The sequence below is a fragment of the Carcharhinus amblyrhynchos genome, chromosome 5, assembly GCF_965287045.1.
Source record: "Carcharhinus amblyrhynchos chromosome 5, sCarAmb.v2.hapA, whole genome shotgun sequence".
Taxonomy (NCBI): Eukaryota; Metazoa; Chordata; class Chondrichthyes; order Carcharhiniformes; family Carcharhinidae; genus Carcharhinus; species Carcharhinus amblyrhynchos.
In genome coordinates, this window is record NC_137328.1 from 100,713,378 (window position 1) to 100,737,247 (window position 23,870).

Below are 23,870 nucleotides of genomic sequence, written 5' to 3' on the forward strand. Positions count from 1 at the left end.
GCTTGAAGGGCTAGATGGCCTACTCCTGCTCCTATTTCTTATGTTCTTATGTTCTTATGTTCTTATTACATTAGCTGTTTTCCATCAGCTGGCACCTCCCCAGAGTCCAGCAAATTTTGATAAATTACAACTAATGCTATTACTTCTGCCGTTTCTTTTAGTGCCCTGGGATGCATTGCATCCGGACCCAGGGACTTGTCTACCTTTAGTCCCATTAGCCTACCCAGCACTACCTCTTTAGTAATAGTGATCGTTTTCAGGTCCTCACCCCCTACAGTCCCATGACCGTCAATTATCGGTATGCCATTTGTGTCCTCCACTGTGAAGACTGACACAAAAAACTTGTTTAAGGCCTTGGCCATTTCATCATTTCCCATTATTCAAAGAATTCCACTAAATTAGTTAAACATGACACCTTTCATGAATCCATGCTGTGTCTTCCCAATGGAACAATTTCTATCTGGATGCCTCGCTTGATAGATTCAAGCATTTTCCCCACTACAGAAGTTAAGCTAACTGGCCTCTACTTACCTGTCTTCTGTCCAGCTCCTTTTTTAAACAGTGGCATCATATTTGCTGTTTTCCAATCTGCTGGAACCACCCCAGACTTGGTAAATTACAAGTGCATTTACTGTTTTCCCTGCATCTCTTTTATACCCTGGGATGCATTCCATTAGAGCAAGGAGACTTGTCTACTTTTAGCCCCATTAGCTTATCTAACACTGCTTCTTTTGTGATAATGATCATTTCTAGGCTCTCACCTGCCATAGCTTTCTTGTCATCAATTTTTGGAATGTTATTTGTGTCTTCCACTGTGAAGAGTGACACAAAATACCTGTTCAAAGCCTCGACCATTTCCTCATTTCCCATTAATAAATCCCCCTCCTCATCCTCTAAAGGACCAATGTTTATCTTAACCATTCTTTTTCTTTTTATATATTTAGAGAAACTTTTGCTATCTGTTTTTATATTCTGAGCTAGTCTACTCTCATGATCGATCTTATAGCTTTTATCATGGCTTTCTGTTGACCTTTAAAGATTTCCCAATCTTCTAATTTCCTATTAATCTTTGCCAATTTGTATGCATTTACTTTCAATTTGATACTCTCCTCTATTTCCTTAGATATCCATGGCTGATTTTCCCTTTTTCTACTGTCTTTGCTTATCACTGGTATATACTTTTGCTGAGCACTGTGAAACATCGCTTTGAAAGTCCTCCATTGTTCCTCAATTTCCCACCATAAACCTTTTGCTCCCAGTCTACCTTAGTCAACACCCCCCTCATCCCATTGTAGTCTCCTTTGTTTAAGCATAACATATTGATATTGGATTTCACCTTCTCACGCTCTATCTATATTTTCAATTCCACCACACTGTGATCGTTCCTTCCAAGAGGATCCTTAATTGTGGGATCATTGGCCATCCAGCCACAATTTGAAATAAGTTGATAAATTAATAGTGCAATTGGATTTAAATGGGTAAGGTATGTTTATGATTAGAAACATGGCTGCAAGGTAATCTAGGTTGGAAAATGACTATCCAAGTGTACTCAATATTTAGGAAGGACAGGCAAAAAGGGAAAGGAGGTGGGGTGGCATTGTTAATATTGAAAACAGTGCAATATTGAGAGAGGATTTTAGTTCAGAAAATCTGGATGTAGAATTAGTGTGGGGGGGGTGCTAAGAAGCAACAATTGCCAGAAAACATTAGTGGAAGTTGTCTGTTGGGCTCCAAACAGTAGTGCTAAAGTCGAGGATGGCATTAAACAGATGCACGTAACAAGGGTGCTACAGTAATCATGGGTAACTTTATCTACATATAGTCTGAACAAACCAAATTAGCAATGATACTGTGGCGGATGAATTCCTGGAGTGTGTACAAGATGTATTTTTAAACCAGTACATCAAAGAACCAACCAATTAACAGGCTTTTCTAGATCTGATATTGTGCAATGAGAAGGGGTTGATTAATAATCTTATTGTGCAGGGTCCTTTAGGGAACCATGACCATAACATGATAGAATTCTTTATTAGGAAAGAACGTGAGGAAATCCAATCTGAAATTCGGGTCCTATATCTAAACAAAGGAAATGGCAAAGGTTTGAGGAATGTGTTGGCTAAGATAGATAGGGAAAACTTAGTAAAGGGCATGATGGTAAATAGGCAATGGCAACTATTTAAGGAACTAGTGCAATGCATTGCAACAGTTACATATTCCTTTCTGGCACAGAAACACAACAAGAAAGGAGGCACAAGTATGGCTAATCAAAGAAGTGCAAGGATAATATCAAACCCAAAGAGGAGTCCTATAAATTTGCGAGAAAATGGAACAAGCCTGAGAATTGGGAGCCATTCAGCAAAGAAGGACCAAGAGATTGATTAACAGGGGGAAAATAGAGGATTAAAGTAAACATTGAAAGACCATAAGAGCAGACTGTAAAAGCTTCTAAAAGCATGAAAAAAAGAATTGAAGACAAATGTACAGTTCAAAATGGGAGAATTTATTATAGAGAACAAGGAAATGGCAGAGCAATTAAACAGCTACTTCAGTTCTGTCTTCACAAAGGAAGACACAACTAAACTTCCCAGAAATTCTGTGGAATCAAGCTATAGTGAGAAGGAGGAATTGAAGAAAATTAGTATTACTAAAAAAAAGTGCTAAAGAAATTAATTCAACCGAAAGATGATAAATCCCTAAGGCCTGATAATCTACATTTCAAGGTACTAAAAGATATGGCCATAGAAATGGTGAATGCATTAATTGTCATTTTCCAAAATTCTATAAATTCTGGAACAGTCCCATCAGGTTTGAGGTTGGCAAATATGACCCCACCATTTAAAAAAAGGTTGAAAAAACAGGGAATTATAGACTGGTTAGCCAAACACCAGTCATGGGAAAACTATTAGCACCTATGATAAATGATGTGATAACAGAACACTTAGAAAATATCAATGGGATTAGACAAAGTCAACGTGGATTTATGAAGGGGAATTAAGATTTGACAAACTTACTGGGGTTTTTTTGGGGAAGTAATTAGCAAAATAGACGAGGAAGAACCAGTGGATGGGGTATATTTGGATCTTAAGAAAGCTTTAAATGTACTCCTGCATAAAAGGTTAGTGTGAGAAAAAACAAAGCAATGGGATTGAGGGTAATATATTGGCATAGATTGAGAATTGATTAGCTGACAGGACAAAAAGAGTAGGAATAAATCAGTCTTTTTCAGAGTGGCAGGCAGTGACTAATTGGGTACTGCAGGGATCATCAGTACTTGGGTCCCAGCTATTCACAATGGCCGGGATTTTGCACTCCTGTTTGCATGGGCGTGAATAGCAACGGGAGCGCAAAATCTCTTGAGAGGCTCAAAATGCGATTGATGTTGGTGGGAAGCCCTGTCGCTATTGTCCTCTTTCCCTGCCAGTGACATAACAGGATGCCTGATGTTGGGAATCCCATTAGAACTACTTTAAATCTAATGACCAGGCCTCAATGCCTAATAATTCTGCTTCCCTCCCCCCCACATTATACTATCCATTCATGTTGTCTTGAGGGCAAACCAAATTGAATTATGCCCACAGCACGCATTAGTGGGCAGAACCCACCAGAAGAGATAAGTGAGTTTATCATTCTGGGAGGAGAGAATCATGCTCGGACAGTGCTGGGTGGGGGGAGGGAGTTGTTGCATAGGCTCAATCAGAGTCTATCCCACATGGATTTTCTTTTCCAGAGTTCCTCACAATACAGCGGAGAAAGCTGTCATTTGAGCTGGAGGCTTTAACCCCATCTTTCTTGCCCACTGCTACATTCTGCATTAAAAATGGAAAACCTTGGTAGGAAAAACAACATTTAAATTGTGTATCGTTTAAGTAGTGATAGATTGGGAAATGTTGATCTGCAAGGTAATCTGGGTGTCCTTGTATACCAGTCACTGAAAGCAAGCGTGCAGGTGCTGCAAGCAGTTAGGAAGGATAATGATATGTTAACATTCATTGCAAGAGGACTTGCATACAGGAGCAAGGATATCTCACTGCAGCTGTACAGGCCCTTGGTGATACCACACCTGAAGTACTGTGTGCAATTTTGGTTTCCTTACCTAAGAAAGAATATACTTGCCATAGAGAGAGTGTATCTTTACTAGACTGAAGGTTTACCAGATTAATCCCAAGGATGGCAGGATTGTCGAATGAGAGATTGGATTAATCGAGCTCATTTTCACTGGAGTTTAGAAGAATGAGTAGGGAATCTCATTGAAACATATAAAATTCTAATAGGGCTGGGCCGACTGGATGCCGGGATGAAGTTTCCTCTGGCTGGGGGATCTAAAACAAGAGATCATGGTCTCAGGATATGGGGTAGGTCATTTAAAACTGAGGTGAGGAGAAACGTATTCACTCAGAGAATGGAGAACCTGTGAAATTCTCTACTATAGAAGACTGTGGAGGCCAAACCATTGAATCTATTGAAGAAGGAAATAGATTTCTAGACTCTAAAGGTGTCAAGGGGTATGGGGAAAGTGTGGGAGTATGGCATTGAGGTAGAGGGTCAACCATGATCAAATTAAATGATGGAGTGGAATCAAAGGGATCAAATGGCTTGCTACTAGTCTGATCTTCTATGTTTCTATGGTTCTATATTTTCAGAGTATCCCAAAGATTATTATTGGAAATTATTTGTCCTTGAAGGGTTATTACTGTTTTGAACATGACAAGCTCCAACAGGCATGAATGACTTCTTGAGCTGTTTTTGATAATATTACTTATGGAATGAGGGTTGACCAGGACACTGAAAGAATTCTGTGCTCTTTTTAAAATATTGTGCATGGAATATTTTATTTCCAGCTGCAAAGTGTTGACCGGGCTTCAGTTAAACAACTCATCCAAAAGTCCATTTTCCAGAATAGATTTTATCTTCAGATAATAAATACACATAAATAAAATATAATAACAGCATGGTGGGTAGTATCCCTATTTATGTGCCAGAAGCTCTGGGTTCAAGTCCACCCTAGGAGTCAATGACCAAGGTAGGTGCATTCCTAACACGGCCAAACAGGTTAAGTATCAACCTTTCCAAAATACAACAATGTCAGGCAATAAGAGTGGGAGAAATTCCTAGTCAGCCATGTGATGATGCAAAAAAAAATTGAAGCTTCTACCATCACCATTCACAGCTCCGAGTAATGCCATGAATGGAAAAGTATGTGCTGTCACAGCAAAGCAGACCATTTGGGGGACTGGTTGGCTCAGTTGGCTGGACAGCCAGTGTGGATCAGATTGGTGCCAACAGCACTGAGTATGATCCCGTTCCGGCTGGATGGATTCAGCAACTGTCTGCTTGCCCCAGCCTTGGCAGAGGCTGTGGCGCCGTGGGTCAGTTCTGACTTTGAGCAGAGAACTGGCTTGATTTGTGTAACTAAGCTTCTCAATGATAACAAGATTACTGATTGTCTGAAAATGTTATTCTATCAGTGAGCACCGCTATCTTGTGCAAGTGGAAATGCTTTGTAAATATCACTAACTTACCTATGAGTCAAAATCTCTCTCACTTTGAATTTTTTAGGATAGTTCTAACCAGGTTTAAGAGTAGCTTTTCGCTCCCAAGTAGTAGTCATGCTGTGAGGGGATACCTGTCAAATATCCAATACTACTGCCAGTGGGCAGCAAGCAGTCGATGAGCATCCTTGGGCCAGCCTGCTTACTCCGATTCATTGCAATATCAGATGGCCTAACCAGACTCCAGATTGATGAAAAATAAGGTGTGGGAAAAGTCCATTCATGAGAGGGAGTGAGACTAAATAAGACAGAGGCCCAAACTGCTGTTGTTGCAGAGTCCAAAGAACAGCTTCCATTCCTCGTGTGACACCAAGCAGAAGTAAAGATTTAATTATCTGTTGCCTTGCCATTAACTAGACTGCCAGTTGAAACTGTTAAGGCCAGTTGTGCCTTTCAGAGTCACTGGCAAGGCATGGACAATACACCCATGAGGCAAATCCTATTGCAGCAAACTGCGAAGATTAGCATCAACCTGCCCGAGTCTTCTCATGCACTCCTCTTCAGAAATATCCAGCAAACTCACTGGCCTAAAGGCCGAATAGGCTGGGTAAAGCCTTCTACAAGTAATAGTTTCTTGATCTACTGCTTTCTAACAGGCGTCCATGCCTTCCTCCTTGGGGGTTGAGGCTGTTGCTGCTTCTCTTACTCCGTTGGAAACACTGAGGAAATAAAATGGTATCAGCAACAAATGATGTGTTTTTCAGTGTGACTATGGTCAAAGAAGTCCAAAATAGTGTCCACATTCTAAAATCACTTAGAATCCAAAAAGCACAATTAACACGCAAACTCCTTTGATCTGCAAGCCTGACTGCCTTTAATTAAAGTATCTGGAAAACAATCCCACTAGGTTTTACTCAGCAAGTTTGATGTCTGGTATTAATTCAGGTTTGTCAACTGCATGGACCCAAACAACATAATAGTACTGAAAAAGGCACTTGATGAAGCTGTTCATCTTGAACTCATCAGGCTCACTTACACATGCTGGAAGCTACATATTTATATATACAGGACATAAGAGCATAAGAAATAGGAGCAGGCGTAGGCCATCTAGCCCTTCAAGCCTGCCCCGCCATTCAATAAGATCATGGCTGATCTGAAGTGGATCAGTTCCACTTTCCCACTTTCTCCCCATAACCCTTAATTCCCTTGTCTGTCAAAAACCTATCTACCCATGACTTAAACATATTTAGCGAGGTAGCCTCCACCACTTCAACGGGCAGAGAATTCCAGAGATTCACCACCCTTTGAGTGAAGAAGTTCCTTCTCAACTCCGTTCTAAACTGCCCCCCCCCTTATCTTGAGGCTGTGCCCTCTAGTCCTGCTGTGCTTTCTGAGCGGGAAGAATCTCTCTACCTCTACCCTATCCATCCCTTTCATTATCGTATACGTCTCTATAAGATCCCCCCTCATCCTTCTAAACTCCAACGAGTACAGACCCAGTCTATTTAGTCTCTGTTCATAGTCTAACCCCCTCATCTCCGGTATCAGCCTAGTGAACCTCCTCTGCACTCCCTCCAAGGCCAAGATACCCTTGCGCAAGTGTGGCGACCAAAACTGCACACAGTACTCCAGCTGCGGCCTCACCAGTGCCCTGTACAGTTGCAGCAAGACCTCCCTGTTTTTATATTCTATCCCCCTCGCTATAAAGGCCAGCATCCCATTTACCTTCTTGATCACCTGCTGCACCTGCAGACTGGGTTTTTGCGACTCATGCGCAAGGACCCCCAGGTCCCTCTGCAGCTTTTTGCCCTTTAAATAGTAATCTCTCCTACTATTATTCCTGTCAAAGTGGATAACTTCACACTTGCTAACATTGTACTCCATCTGCCAGGTCCTTGCTCACTCGCTCAGCCTATCCAGATCCCTCTGCAGACTTTCTACACCCTCCGCACAATTTGCTTTTCCACTCATCTTTGTGTCATCAGCAAATTTCGTTACCCTACACTCAGCCCCCTCCTCCAGATCGTCTATATAAATGGTAAATAGCTGAGGCCCCAGCACCGATCCCTGCAGCACTCCACTAGTCACCAACCGCCAATCAGAATAGCTCCCATTGATACCAACTCTCTGCCTCCTATTAGACAACCAATCCTCTATCCACACCAACACCTTACTCCCAACTCCATGCCCCCTAACCTTCTGAAGCAACCTTTTGTGCGGCACCTTTTCAAACACCTTTAGAAAATCAAGAAACACCACATCCACCGGTTCCCCTCTGTCTGCCGCACTAGTCACATCGTCATAGAAATCCAATAAATTCGTCAAACACGACTTCCCCTTAACGAATCCGTGCTGCGTCTGCTCTATCAAACCATTCTTTTCTAGGTGCCTCGCTATTTCTTCTTTGATGACGGATTCAAGCATTTTTCCAACTACAGACATTAAACTAACCGGCCTATAATTCCCTGCCTTTTGTCTGCTACCTTTTTTAAATAGCGGCGATAGCCATTTTTCAATCTTCCAGCACTTCCCCGGAATCCAGCGAAGTTTGGAAAATAATCACTAAGGCATCTACTATCACCTCTGTCATTTTCTTGAGAACTCTGGGGTGCATTCCATCCGGTCCTGGGGACTTGTCCACCATCAGTCCCATTAGTCTATCAAGCACTACCTCTCTAGTGACAGTAATGGCATTCAGGCCCTCAACTCCTACCATCCTTCTATCTTTAATATCTGGCAAACTGTTTGCGTCCTCCTCCGTGAAGACCGAGGCAAAAAACTTATTTAAGACCTCTGCCATTTCCTCATCTCCCACCACTAAATCGCCCCTCTCATCCTCTAAGGGTCCAACATTCACTCTAGCCAGCCTCCTCTTCTTTATATATTTGTAAAAACTCTTCCTGTCCTTTTTTATATTTAGTGCTAGTTTAGCTTCATAGTCTATCCCTCCTTTCTTTATCAACTTCTTAGTCATTCTTTGTTGATTTTTAAAGGACCCTGTCCTTTGCAAGGAGAAAGAACACGTATACACATTGCACCTTTTTCAACTAAACAAAATAGGCAATAGCCATTCCCTGGTTCATTCCCCAGGGCAATGCCTTGATCAGGGTCAACCTACCTGGTTTGAATTTAAACAAAACTTGGCAGTTAACTGTCTGTTATCAGTTAGCTGATGCATTCTCCATAACAGCTTCCACCAGTCAGTTCACTTCCCAAACAAATAGAACTGTCTTTTCATGCAGTATAAATTGTTGTTCCCTTTATAATTTGGTATTCTTGTGAATTGTCCTGATGAGTGCAAGACGAAAAGCTTTGACAGCATATGTCTTTTTTCAGCAATACTCAAGTTCCGTACCACCAACAACTAATAATACGATAGGATCCTAATTTGCTCTCGATGCCTTTCGCTCACACATCTGCGTGGATGGCATGATGGGCAAACTAAAAAGCCTGCATTGAATTATTTAGCATTCAATTGCCATTCCATACCATTTAGATTGTTAACATCTGTGACAGTGTAAAAAAAGTTTGGCACATGTTCACATGTCATAATGGCACTTGGTGTTGCAACATGTAAAATTTATACAATTTCCACAGTTTGCACTGATCTTCATTATCAATTTATAATTTTATAATCTTCATTTATAATTTTAAAAATTCCTTAATTGCAGCACTAATAACTGACTGACATAAGACAAGATTGATTAGCTAATAGTGAAAATTCATTAATCATGAGGTGAACCTAAGTTTTTATCTTTCCTGTGTATTATACCCTCAAATATCAGCTGGACCTGTGAAGTGTGTTTATGTGTTAAAAGATTAATTATCAGAAATTTGACCACCATACTCTAATAACTATATTTACTTCTTGTGGATTAATTCAAACTTGACTTGGAAGTTGTGTGATGGATTAGACCACTGCCCTCCCTTAAGTGCTTTTATCTCACTTGATATAACTTATATTTATAGGTTCTGTTGGTCTTTGCTAAAGAGGATAGCCAGAGTGATGGCTTTTGGTGGGCATGTGATAAAGCTGGATACAAGTGTAACATCGCACGGACACCGGAGTCTGCACTGGAATCTTTTCTCGATAAGCATCATGAAATTATAATTATTGACAACAGACATGCCAAATGCTTTGACGCTGAAACACTTTGCAGGTAATCCAACTGATTATTTTTGGAAATGGGCCTGCAAATTTCAGATACAATGGTGTTTTGGTTCCTGGATTTCATTATTTTTGTCTGATATGTTGGATTGACATAAATGGAGCTGCATTTGTAACATAGGGCAGGATTTTACTGCCCCTACTAATGATTTTGCATGCAGGCAAGCTAATAAATTCCCTGAGCATTCTTCCAACTGTCAATTTTACATGAGGTAGGCGAGGTCTAGGCCAGCTTGCTAACCGTTGCCTCAATTTTGAAATTGGCAGATAGAGTTCAGGTGGAGGAGAAGTTCAGCAACTCTCCCTAATCAGGCTTTGGCAAGGAACGTGAAGTGGAGTACCTCCTTCTAGGGCTCCCTTTCCACATTGGCTGCCCTGCCTCACCACTACCTTTTCCCCTTGAGTACTTGTCTTCCAACACTGGGCTGACCTCTGTGCCATGGTGCCATGGATCAACACTGTGTTTACCTGGTCTTGGACTCCAGGACTTAGGGTGGAATTTTACAAGATTTTGGGCAGCTCGGTGGCACAGTGGTTAGTACTGCTGCCTCACAACACCAGGGATCTGGGTTCAATTCTGGCCTTGGGTCACTCTTTGTGTGAGTCCACCTACTCTCCCCACGTCTGCTTGAATTTCCTCCAGGTGCACAGGTTTCCTCTCACAGTCCAAAGATATGCAGGTTAGGTTCATCGGTCAATTTAGCATGACCATAGTGTCATGGGGATTAGCAGAGTAAATATGGAAATAGGGCTTAGGTAAGACTGTGGTCAGTGCACACTCAATGGGCAGAATGGCCTCCTTCTGTACTCCAGGGATTCTATGAATGTTTTCTTAGTGTCAGCTAGGCATGAAACTGGGAGAGTTCCAGACCCATTTTTTTAGCAAGGTTTCAAACCCAATCTTCTGCACTCTGTCTGCAAAATTTTGGACTAGTCTGTTTCTGGCCAGAGAGGCTGTGGGCGGAGCTTAACTCACCAGACAGCCTGCAGAGGGAGGAGTGCGCATGTGCAGACCTCTGATGCTGTACATGCACATTAACAGCGGCAGGGGTCTGACAGAGAGCTGTCAGACCTCTGCTATTGCAGGCAGTCTCAAGTAGCTCCCTCCCCCCCACTGCAATTGAGAGGTCTGCGGCCCAAGGTGCAGAACCGGCTTGCCCCTTGGTACCCAGACCGATCGCGGACCCCCTCCTACCCCCACCGATCATGTGCAGAGTGGCAGCGGGCCCCCCTCCCCCACACAGGCTCCGGCCCCATTGACTCTGCCCACACACAGGCCCCACCCCCTGGCAATGCCCCTCATGGTCTTCGACCCCACTGACCCTGCCTACCCACAGGGCCTGCCCCTGGCATTGCACGGTGAGCATTACCAAGGTGCCAGGCTGGCATTGCCAGTGTGCCAAGTTGGTATTGCCAAAATGCCAGTGTGGCACTGCCATTCTGGCATTGCCCAAGGGGCACGCCCACCCTGCCCTTGGCCTCCCAGGGGGGCCTTAATGGCCGACAGTTCACCAGCAACGCCAACATGACTTTTCACCTTTCATGGGGGCGTGTGTTTTCCTCTCCCCATGAACCTCTCCCGGCGAGGTCATAAAGGCCAAGCGAACCAGATGGTTGAGTGCCTGGCTCACTGAAGCCACTAAAGTGATCATTTAAATAGGTTTCAATAAATTAACCAGACTCTCAGCCATTTCCAGCGAGAGACTAACTGCACTGGAAATCCGGCTCTATAAAACCCCGTGGTTGCAAAAACCAGTGCCATTTGCACTAGCAGCTTTACGCCTGATTTTACGGCATTTTCCCACCACACAACGGACGTAAAGTGGTGGTAAAATCCCACCCGTAGAATCTGGGAATTGCTGTAATCCCGGTCCTGGCCACTGTTGCCATTGGCTCTGCTGGGACTACAGAACTGTTGGCCAATTAGATTGATTGGCTGTTCTCTGCTGCAGGACTTCTTTATGACTAAGGAGTGGGAAGGCTTGACAGACCAAATGTCCTTTCTTCAAATGCTGAGGGGCTGTTGTGTTCTTATGCTTCTAGTGGTTGGGCAGGTAACACTGCCAACATAAAAATCCTGCTCATAAGAACAAAAGTAGCAGGGGTAGGTCATAGCATTTCTCAAGCCTGCTCCACCATTCAATGTACTCATGGCTGATCTTTCACCAAAGCTTCCCTTTCCTTATCTTTTCCTTAGCCCTTGATTCCCTTAGAGTCTAGAAATCTATTGATCTCAGGAGGTGTAAATAATCTAGTGAATTCTCCACTTTATCTAGTTTTGTCAACTTGGTTTAGCTTAGTATCTAGATTTTTGGAACCTTTGCAGTGATCTTGTTGAATTCCCCAGTAGCATCACTGTAGTTGGAGTTTGATAGTTTTGCAGTCTGGTGAAGAAGGTAAAGCTCATTGCCTGTTTCAGGTGCTCACTACTTGACTCTCTCTCATGGTTTAGCTTGATGTCCAATTCCCAGAAAGTTTGCTATGCCTGTCACATTCCATTTTGGTCAAAATGCTGAGAAGGTGGGTGAGGATGTTTTCCAGAGTTTTATTCTTTTATTCACCTAAGGTTTTTTTTTCATACTTTTGCGTCTTTTCCACAAGATTGGTAGCTACAGGGTTAAAGGAGTGTTGGAGGGCAAGGGGTGGTGGTAGGATGTGGTGGCTGGGGTTCTGTATTATGAGGGAGGAGTTGGGAAATGAGAATGGGAAAGGAAGAAATGTTCAGTCACAATGTTCTGGCCATCATTTGGTGAGAAGGCTGTCATTTCCTGTCCATTAGTTTTGTGTTTGTGAATTGCTGTCTAATTTAGACAAACCATTTATAGTCCAAGCATATTTGAACTGTAGTTTTCAACAAGAAAACACTCTATTTGCAGGATTTCAAATTAGTATTTTTAATTTGGTGTAGAAAATTTAATTGGATGATAAATTGTCATTTCATAACCATCTTTTAAATGCAGTCTTTTTTCGAAAATCGCAATCTAATTAAATAGATTTTAATTTAACATGCCCAGCAGGAACAAGGCAAGTGTGGGTTCGATGCACAGACTCAGATTTTCACTCTCAGGTCAGGCATGCAGAGACAGGAGAATTCCTAGATCTGTGAACGTGAACTTTAAAAATGGCCATCCACAGTTCTCATTTTCATTTGGGGTGGGCAGACTTTATTAGAGGTTCTGTTCACCATCCCAGAAAAAAATTTGGAGGCTGCTGAGTGCAGAGGTGAGTTGGACGGAAGGCCAGCTCATGTCCTCCAGCACTTTGTTGGGCGGCACGGTAGCACAGTTGCTTCACAGCTCCAGGGTCCTGAGTTCAATTCCCAGCTCGGGTCACTGTCTTTGTGGAGTTTGCACATTCTCCTCGTGTCTGCGTGGGTTTCCTCCGGGTGCTCCAGTTTCCTCCCACAGTCCAAATCTATGCAGGTTAGGTTGATTGGCCATACTAAATTGCCCCTTAGTGTCCTGAGATGCATAGGTTAGTGGGATTACTGGGTAAAATATGTAGGGATATGGGGGTTGGGATTGTGGTCGGTGCAGATGCGAAGGGCTTCTATCTGCACTGTAGAGTTCAATGATTCTAAAGTTTTAATCACCTCACACCCATTGTTTCTATGCCCCAGCTATGCTAATTTATGCCACATCATGCCCCCTCACTTAACCCATGGATCCTCATATCTCCTATGCCAACCCTTGTCCCTTTACCCATCCCCATTGCCCTTCATACCCCCTATGCAAAACCAAGCACCTCTATCTACCCTTATAAGTTCAGTGAGGTTAAAATCAAAACTTTCATTTTTAAATCTGGTTCCTTTACTTTTCTATTCTGAGTTCCCACATGGTGTCACATTTCTTATTACAAAAACTATTCATGCTTATTCCAGGGGAGCAACTTATAATTCAGATTCAGGAAGAACCATTTTAACTCTTGTCAGGATGCCTTTATTTGGGGGTTTAACATTGAGGCCAATGACTTTTTGTGCATGCAGTGGGATGCTTTCCTCAGCTTGGGTACACCTAAATCTCAATTGACTAAAATGTAGGTGCTTTTAAGGATGTGTATATGAGCCCAAATCCGATCAGCACTGATCCATGAACTATATGAATATAAAAGGGATAGTATCAAAGGAATAATATTTTTTGACCAGTACATGTTGAAATTTCACTACAGTAGTTGGGAGAATTAAACTAAATTCATTAAATCCAGAATTAAAATGCAAATTGTGTTAATCATAACCACGAAACTACCAGATTTCTGTACAAACCCATTTAGTTCACTAATATCCTTCAGCAGAGGAAATCTACTGTTATTCTTAGTCTGACCTACATGTGACTCCAAACCCACAGCAATGTGATTGATTCTTAACAGCTCTCTGAAATGACCTGCTCCTGGATCGAGAGAGATGTAACTAGTAAAAGATGTTCTAGCTTCTCAGCCTTTTGGCTAAGAGCAGGTGTAAGCACTCAGGGTCGCCAAAGACATTAAGCAGAGGCTTCACCTGATGCAATTTTATAAAACCATCTGGGCCTTCTGGTTAAGATGAAGCTCAGATTGACCCCGGGGGGGAGTGTAATGCCTCATCCTGACAGCTTGGATCTTGTTTGATCAAGCCCAAGATGGGATGTATATCCTGTCTTGAAAGGTTTGTCCTTAAAATGGGGACTGATTTGACTTAATTGGCTTTTTGATTACAAATAAAATACTAAAATGCGCCAGGATAAAAAAGTTGTTTGGGTGATTTTTGAGCAGCCTTCAGCAGTCCCTTTAACATTCTCTTCATTAGTTGTGCATGACCTGAAATGATTGGCTTGATCAGGCTGTATCCATTTGTTAATGAATTTCAGTTGGGGGTCCTCAAAACAATCATAGAGTCCCAATATTATATGTTCTTCTTTCAGGCAGTTCCCCAGAATACCTAAAAGATACTGGTTTCCAATTTGGCAGTCAGGATATTTCCATGGTGCATAGGAGATCACAGTTCCAAATTCATCTCCACATTCTCCCTATTTTGATGAAAAATCAATGAAAAAAGTTGGTAAAGTTCACCACTTCATTTACTTTATGCCACAACAGGCAGGCAGACTGAACAGCTTCCTGTCAGTGGACTTTGCATTCACTTCAGACTGAGAGTTGAAGAACGAATCGTGGTAATTTAATGATGGGATGTTTTCTTTCTGTTCTCTGCCTAAAAGGCAGATGTGACCCACAGCGTAGGTTTATAAAGACACAGGTCCTGAATTGACCCCAAACAAAATCGGTCAAACCCTGTGTTTTTGATACCAATCTGGTCCACACCAGCCATCCAGCCCAACAAACCTACCAGACCTCAAAAGGAATCTGAGGTGCTGTGGCAGTAGACACTTTGACGTGCATGTTGTAACATGGAGTTATGGATACTAATGAAAGAGGCTGCAATTTCTTCCCATCACACAGTAAACCAGGAATCTCTCCCATTCTGACCACCTGTCATTGGCATACATTGGAAGGACTTACAAGTTCTCAAACTGTTTGTCTATGTTATGAATACACCTTATTTGTCTATCACATCCTGCAGTGGGGCTTGAACCCAGAGCATCTGGCTCAAAAGCACCTCAATACCACCTACGAGATGTATTACGGGAAGTTAAAAGGACAAGATTCCACTTTAAGAATATTTTATTGCTTTTCACTCCTTAGGTCAATTCGAGCCACAAACCCTGGAGAAAACACAGTGATGCTGGTTGTTGTTCCCCAGTTGTAAGTACTTCATATTCCAGTATATCACTGCTTAATGAAACTGCTTCAGAACAGAGTCAAAAAATTTCTCCTGTGGCCTGTTGCTAGAAACATGTTCAAAAATTATGACAGGCATATATGTACATTTAAGATGTATTCTGCAGCTACGGCCTGACACTTTTACGTTGGCTAGAACATCAATCCTTTTGTCCAAGAGAGAGAATTCCATCCTGTTCATTGCACATACAAATTAGTTTCCATTAGTTCAAATCTATAGTGCTGAAGTTCCTGGTAGAGAATAGAAAGTGGATAAATTATCCACAGGCAGGAAGCAATTTATGGTGCCATCCACTGACCAAGATTCTAATCAGGACAGATAGATGAGTTACATATGTACAACGCCACTATATCCATGCCGGTATTGGGGTATATGCTACCTGATAAGCTAAGTGTGACTTACACCTTCTGAAAGCTGGTGTACAATACATCCAAGGCCTTATAATATCCCAGTAATTTGCCTAAAGGGCTTAATTTCTTTCAATTTCCACTCAGTTGCTCCACCAAAACATAAAAATATAGTGTTTGTCTTATTTCATCCATCCTTCCTAGACATTGGTAGTCTCTTTTGGAGTTGCCAGATGCTCCAACTTCTGCCCGTTCGTTGGAACAGGTATCTTTGTCGCACCTCCCCAGGTATCTTGTCCTGAATATGCAAAGGATCTCCTCCCACAATTTGGAACAAGTTTAGTATCAGAGCACCATGGGGGCCAGAAATCCCATTCAGCTTTATTTACATTGGCAGTGCGGAGCTCTAAGACATTAAGTGGTTCCAAAGTGTCTGTGCTGTCTAAATATATGTTAACTTCAGCATTTATAGATAAAAATAAGATGAAGATTCAAATCGAGGAAAGGCCTTTCAGCCCACATATCTTATTCAATCCACAGCCCTTGCAGAGTCACAGAAGCTGCTGATTCCCCAATTTCAGGAGCACTGATTTCCTTCCTCAAGCTTCCCTGCAAAAATTCAACCAGTAGTGTTAAACATCTCCACCACACTCAATTTTATCTCTCAGATGAGGTTGAATCAGTTCCTTTTTAAATATAAAATAAGAATACCAGCTGCAGGATCAACACCAGTAAAGAGAAAAATTAACATCTGGTCAGAATCCAGTCTAAGCTCAGAATGTTGACTTGTCTATTCTCTTTACAGATATACATTGTTCTGCTATATATTCCCAAAGTGTTACTTCAGGTTTCTGTGTTTCCTGGTTGCTATTTTTTTTTCACTTTTCCCTATTTAACGACAACAAATGTTTCCAAACCAGAGATCTTTGAGTGTAGGGTACACATGTCCAAATTCCAATCTTGCTCAAGTTCCCAGCAACCAAGATTTTATAGCATAAAAGCACCCTCAGTTCTCTCACTAAACACACATTGAGATTGGAGTATAAAAGCATTCCTGTTTTGCAGTGTACCATTATATAACTCAAGCAAGTTACCATAGAGTGTCATAATTATCTCGGGTGTTGGGTTTGCTCCAATATGAGGCAGGAAAGTTGAAAGTATAGAGAAATGGGTGCCGCCTTCTGAATACCAAGGTCCAGCTGATGTGAATTTCAGCCAAGTCTGTATGCCCATAACTCCTGTCTAAGAGTGATGCAGGAATAGGTTACATATTCAAATCAGGACCAAGAACAACCCGGGTTGGAATTCTGAAAAACAAAATCAGCAGATTATGCAAGAGAATCACTCACTTGTCCCCGGAGGGAATCCAACCGTCCCTTTTAAGGATTGCTGAAGACATCTTCATTAACACCCAAAATATATTTTTGGATTTCTCCTGGCCTCATAAAACTATTGTTGCTTCTGCTAGCCACTAGATAACCCCACCATCACCCTTCCTTTCCACACCCATCTCATGCATCCTTTTGCTCATGACTTCCTGCATGGCTCCCTTATGGGGCACAAAGTGTCCTGGTGCAGCAAGCTGCTCGCTCTCTCTAACTGAGTGCTCAATAGTGCACTGGTTGCATTCCAATAAAGCCCAAGTTGTGAGAATGGTTTAGATAGCCTGCTAAATCCATAGGGTGGCACACCACAAGTGCAAAGCGGCTGACTCTGTGCCCATATTGGGGAAAAAAATCAGAATTGCCCCAGTGTTCTGTCATTTTTAAAAACAATAACAGACACAACACTTGATTTAGAGGAAGCAGTTGTATGTAAACTTCATTGTTATTTCTTCTTGCAGGTGTAACGATCAAGAGGAGTGTTCAGTTTTGCCCCTCCTTAATGCAGGTTTCAACAGGGTATAAAATTCTACCTTATTTGTTTCCATCTTAATTTCATGGTTGCAGCTGTTTGAAAACATTTACATATGTTTATTCTTTGGTATATCTGCTCCTGGATTAGTTATGCATGTTGTGGGATCCACAAAATGCAATTCTATCAATCTTTCTTCTCATATGTATCTACGTCTGTACACTTTTCACAGCACTCAAATATCATAATCTATTGATGTATAACGGCATGAAATGCATAATCATTGTTCTTCCTGCCAACATTAGAGTTGGTGGAAATAGGCAAGCAAATTTTAAATTATTTAAACTTGGCCTTTTTGAAATTTTACATCTTTTGATTTGACGAAGGAGCTCAATTTATCTTTTTCATGGCTTTTCTTTGTCAGAGGACTTGAAAGGGATCTACTAATGCCTGCAGCTTCTGACAGAAAGAAACCCTGCTGCAGAATGGGAGTGCTGTTGCAATTTAAAAGCCTGCCTGCTGTCTGGGGGGTTATGGAGATTAAAGTGACCAGGCCACTTCAAAGTTTTCACAATTGACAGGCAGGAATGAAGATGTTGATCATAGACCTGCTCGAAGTCACCATGCCAAGAGTGATTTTTCAGGCAGGGCATGAAGAGGCAATCCAGCCATGGTGTCTTTCCGCTCCCCCCCCCCCCCCAAAAAAAACACCACCACCACAGGGGACAGTGTGAAGATTAACCTCTTGTCCCAAGCCCAACCAACCCTCCAGGACATTTAGAACATAGAACATAGAACATTACAGCGCAGAACAGGCCCTTCGGCCCACGATGTTGCGCCGACCAGTTAAAAAAATACAACAACAACAATGACCCACTAACCTAAACCAATCCCTTTTCGTCCATAAACCTGTCCACAGACCTCTTAAACGCCCCCAAACTAGGCGCATTTACAACTGCAGCAGGCAGGGCATTCCAATCCCTCACCACCCTCTGGGTAAAGAACCTACCCCTGACATCTGTCCTATAACTACCCCCCCTTAGTTTAAAGCCATGCCCCCTCGTGCTAGATTTTTCCATCAGAGGAAAAAGGCTATCACTATCCACCCTATCTAAACCTCTAATCATCTTATATGTTTCAATAAGATCCCCTCTTAGCCGCCTTCTTTCCAGCGAAAACAACCCCAAATCCCTCAGCCTCTCCTCATAGGATCTCCCCTCCATACCAGGCAACATCCTGGTAAACCTCCTCTGCACCCTCTCCAAAGCCTCCACATCCTTCCTGTAATGTGGGGACCAGAACTGCACACAATACTCCAAGTGCGGCCGCACCAGAGTTGTGTACAGTTGCAACATAACGCTACGACTCCTAAATTCAATCCCCCTACCAATAAACGCCAAGACACTGTATGCCTTCTTAACAACCTTATCTACTTGATTCCCAACTTTCAGGGATCTATGTACACATACACCTAGATCCCTCTGCTCCTCCACACTATTCAAAGTCTTCCCGTTAGCCCTATACTCAACACATCTGTTATTCCTACCAAAGTGAATTACCTCACACTTCTCCGCATTAAACTCCATCCGCCACCTCTCGGCCCAGCTCTGCAACCTGTCTAAGTCTTCCTGCAAACTATGACACCCTTCCTCACTATCTACCACACCTCTGACTTTGGTGTCATCAGCAAATTTACTGATCCACCCAACTATACCCTCATCCAGATCATTAATAAAAATCACAAACAGCAGTGGCCCCAACACAGATCCCTGAGGCACACCACTTGTAACCGAACTCCATGATGAATATTTACCGTCAACCACTACCCTCTGTCTCCTATCCGCTAGCCAATTCCTAATCCAGTTCCCTAGATCACCCCCAATCCCATACATCTGCATTTTGTGCAGAAGCCTACCATGGTGAACCTTATCAAACGCCTTACTAAAATCCATATACACCACGTCCACTGCCTTACCCCCATCCACCTCTTTGGTCACTTTCTCAAAAAACTCAATAAGGTTAGTAAGGCACGACCTACCCGCCACAAAACCATGCTGACTATCTCCAATCAACTCATTACTCTCCAAATAACTATAAATCCTATCCCTAATAATTTTTTCCAAAACCTTGCCCACAACAGAAGTGAGACTCACCGGTCTATAATTCCCGGGGAAGTCTCTGTTCCCCTTCTTAAACTATGGGACAACATTCGCTAACCTCCAATCATCTGGTACTATACCAGAGGCCAACGACGACCTGAAGATCAGAGCCAGAGGCTCTGCAATCACTTCTCTTGCCTCCCAGAGAATCCTGGGGTAAATCCCATCCGGACCAGGGGACTTATCTATTTTCAGACCCTCCAGAATATCCAGCACATCCTCCTTATCAACTGTAACACTGTCAATTCTACTCCCCTGCAACCCAGTGTCCTCCTCAGCTATATCCATGTCCCCCTGCGTGAACACCGAAGAGAAATATTGGTTCAATGCTTCACCAATCTCCTCCGGTTCCACACATAACTTCCCTCTGCCGTCTATAACTGGCCCTAACCTTGCCCTAACCAACCTTCTGTTCTTGACATACCTATAGAACGCCTTAGGATTCTCCTTAACCCTATCAGCCAAAGTCTTCTCATGTCCTCTTTTAGCCCTTCTTAGCTCGCTCTTCAACTCCCTCCTAGCCAATCTAAAGTTCTCTAGTGCACTATCCGAGTGCTCACGTCTCATCCGAACATAAGCCTCCTTTTTCTTTTTAACCAACGAATCAACTTTTTTGGTGCACCACGGTTCCCTAGCCTTACCAATTCCACCTTGCCTGACAGGGACATACCTATCACAGACTCGCAGTAGCTGCTCCTTGAAAAAACTCCACATTTCGGACGTTCCCAATCCCTGTAATCTCCTAGTCCAACCTATGTTTCCTAATTCTCTCCTAATAGCCTCATAATTACCCTTCCCCCAGCTAAAACCACTGGCCCGAGGTTCATGCCTATCCCTTTCCATCACTAAGGTGAACGTAACCGAATTGTGGTCACTATCACCAAAATGCACACCAACTTCCAAATCCAACACCTGATCTGGCTCATTTCCCAGCACCAAATCCAATATAGCCTCACCTCTATTTGGGGGATCCTCCCTGCATAGCCCAATAGTGTCAGAGGAGCAAATGGTCATTGGACCTAGCTCCTTGACCCTCCCCACGGAATTTAGCATGCCAGGTCCACGTTGGTCATTACCAGCACCAAAGCCCATCCAGTGCAGTTCTGGCTGGGGAGGTGAATGGAGGGAGGGCATTGAATTGGGTGAGGAACTCACCTCCTGACTCTCCAAAACCTGTCTACCACTACAAGGCTCAAATCAGGAGTGTAATGGAATACTCTCCACTTGCCTAGAGTGCAGCTCCAACAACACTCAAGAAGCTTGACACCATCCAGGACAAAATTGCTTGCCTGATTGCTATCCATTCCACAAACATTTAATTCCTCTGTCACTGATGAATAACAGCAGCCATGCATACCATCTACACGATGCACTGCAGGGGATCACCAAAGTTCCTTAGGCAACACTTTCCAAAACCACAACCACTACCATGTAGGAGGACTAAAGCAGCAGATACGTGTGGACACCATCATCTAGAAATTCATCTCAAAGTAATCCACCATCCGGATTTGGATCTTTCACTGTCGTTCGGTCAGAATCCTGGAATTCCCTCCCTAACAGCACCGTGGGCATACCTACACCTAAGGACTGCAGGAGTTCAAAAGACAGCTCACCACTACCTTCTGTAGGGCAACTAGGGATGGGCAATAAGTACTGACCTAGCCAGCAATGCCTACATCCCATAACTGAACAAAGAAACTCAGCAATGCTTTTAAAAATACAAAAAAAAGTTGAAAGAATGGCTGTGCCACAATTGTTGTGGGAGTTTGGGGACTGTGGGGGACAGCTGTGGGGAAGGGGAATCTTTCCATAGGGCAGCCTTTGGCTGCACTTTCACTCAGGAAGGGTCTGTAGGCATGCTGACACCCAGCCTGTATTTGGGTTCTCCAGGCATTGAACCACTGTTCATCACGTCAGAAAATTTAATGTTGGCAAGTGTGAGGTGGTCCACTTTGGTAGGAAGAATGGTAGGAAGGACTATTACTTACGGGGTGAAAAACTGCAGCAGGCGACGGTGCAGAGGGACCTCGGGGTCCTTGTGCATGAGTCGCAAAAACCCAGCTTGCAGGTGCAGCAGGTGGTCAGGAAGGCGAATGGGATGCTGGCCTTCATAGCGAGGGGGATTGAATATAAAAGTAGGGAGGTCTTGCTGCAGCTGTATAGGGCATTGGTGAGGCTGCAGCTGGAGTACTGTGTGCAGTTTTGGGCGCCGCACCTGCGCAAGGATATTTTGGCCCTGGAGGGAGTGCAGAGGAGGTTTACTAGGCTGATACCGGAGTTGAGGGGATTGAGCTATGAGGAGAGGCTGAATAAACTAGGCTTGTACTCGTTAGAGTTTAGAAGAATGAGGGGAGATCTCATTGAGACGTATAAGATGATGAATGGGATGGATAGGATAGAGGTGGAGAGACTCTTCCCGCTCAAAAAAGACAGTAGGACTAGGGGGCACAGCCTCAAGATAAAGGGGAGGCGGTTTAGAACGGAGTTGAGGAGGAACTTCTTCACTCAAAGGGTGGTGAATCTCTGGAATTCTCTGCCCGTTGAAGTGGTGGAGGCTGCCTCGCTAAATATTTTTAAGAAGCGGGTTGATGGGTTCTTGATAAGAGAGGGGATTAAGGGTTATGGGGAGAGGGCGGGAAAGTGGAACTGAGCCACAACAGATCAGCCATGATCTTATTGAATGGCGGGGCAGGCTCGAAGGGCTAGATGGCCTACTCCTGCTCCTATTTCTTATGTTCTTATGTTCTTAAAACTAGAAACTAACTGGAAAAATTCCAGTTCACATCCTTGAACTATCATTAACAATCATGTTTAAAACCTGTTTAAATAAGTTTAAAGCATTTTCGCGGGCTTTTTAGTGTGTAGTAAGAACTTACCTTGTAGAACTGTTTAAATCATTTAAAAGCATTTTCGCAGGCTTTTTGTGTTTACCGCTTTAAGAATTCAAAGGGAGTGGATAGCAGGGATTTGTGAGTAAGCAGGCTTTTAAACAGTGCCAGGTTTAAAAGGAGGCCTGGTGTAGACAGCGGGCAGCGTCAGAGCGGGCAGCGGAGTGAGAGGGAAGCAGAGTGAGCTATTAGGGCTTAGGAACAAAGGGCTGGGGAGAAAAGGGCCAGGTAAGTTTGCGTTGAAATTGTTCAATATTACTACAGGGAATAATGGAGGGGCATGTGATGTGCTGTTTCTGTATGATGTGGGAGCTGATGGACCCCAGGGTCCTTCCCAGTGACCATGTCTGCAGTAAGTGCTGGTGCTGGAGGAGCTCCAGCTGAAGGTAGATGAGCTGGCCTCTGAGCTACAGACACTGAGACTCATCAGGGGGAGAGAGGGTGCCATTGACAATGGAGTGCAAGAGACATCCACCCCCCCCTAGGCTGGCTAACTCTAAGGGTCAGGAACAGGAGGGGGCTGCTGAGAGGAGGAAGGAGGGTGGGGACCAAATGCCTCAGCCTCTCAATCTGCATAACAGGTTTGAGGTTCTTGCTTCCAGTGTGGACGAGAACGAGGGCTATGAGGTTGGTGAGCAAACTGCACGTGGTACAGTGATGCAGACACAGGACATAGACAAAGAGAAGGTGAAAAGGAACGTAGTAGTAATTGGGGATAGTGTGGTTAAGGGTATTGACACTGTCCTTTGTCACAGTGACAAAGTGCACAGAAGGGTGTGTTGTCTGCCTGGTGCTCGGGTCCAGGATGTCGCATCTGGGCTGCAGAGGAATCTGGAGTGGGAGGGTGAAAATCCGGTCGTTGTAGTACATGTGGGTGCCAACGACATAGGCAAAATGCGAACTGAGGATCTGGGGAGGGAGTATGAAAAGCTGGGAATGGTATTAAAAAGTAGATCCGACAAGGTGGTTATCTCTGGACTACTGCCTGAACCGAGTGCAGACGGGCGGAGGGTTGATAAGATTAAGGAAGTGAATGGGTGGCTCAGGGATTGGTGTGGGAGGAATGGGTTTGAATTTATGGGGCATTGGCATCAGTATTGGGGTAGGTGGGACCTGTTCAGGTGGGATGGGGTTGGTCTGAACCGTGCTGGGACCAGAGTCCTGGCGAATCGTGTAAATAGGACTGTAGATAGGG

General features: G+C 43.5%; 1 protein-coding gene across 1 annotated transcript in view; it reads left to right on the top strand.

Moving 5' to 3' along the window:
* The window catches only part of pde8b (phosphodiesterase 8B), a 315,649-nt gene that overhangs the window by 194,489 nt on the left and 97,290 nt on the right, over window positions 1-23,870 (top strand). Inside the window, exons 3-5 of the mRNA XM_080189730.1 lie at window positions 9,459-9,649; window positions 15,331-15,390; window positions 17,618-17,675. Coding sequence (XP_080045856.1) covers window positions 9,459-9,649; window positions 15,331-15,390; window positions 17,618-17,675 — 309 coding nt within the window. The remainder of the gene's footprint in view (window positions 1-9,458; window positions 9,650-15,330; window positions 15,391-17,617; window positions 17,676-23,870) is intronic.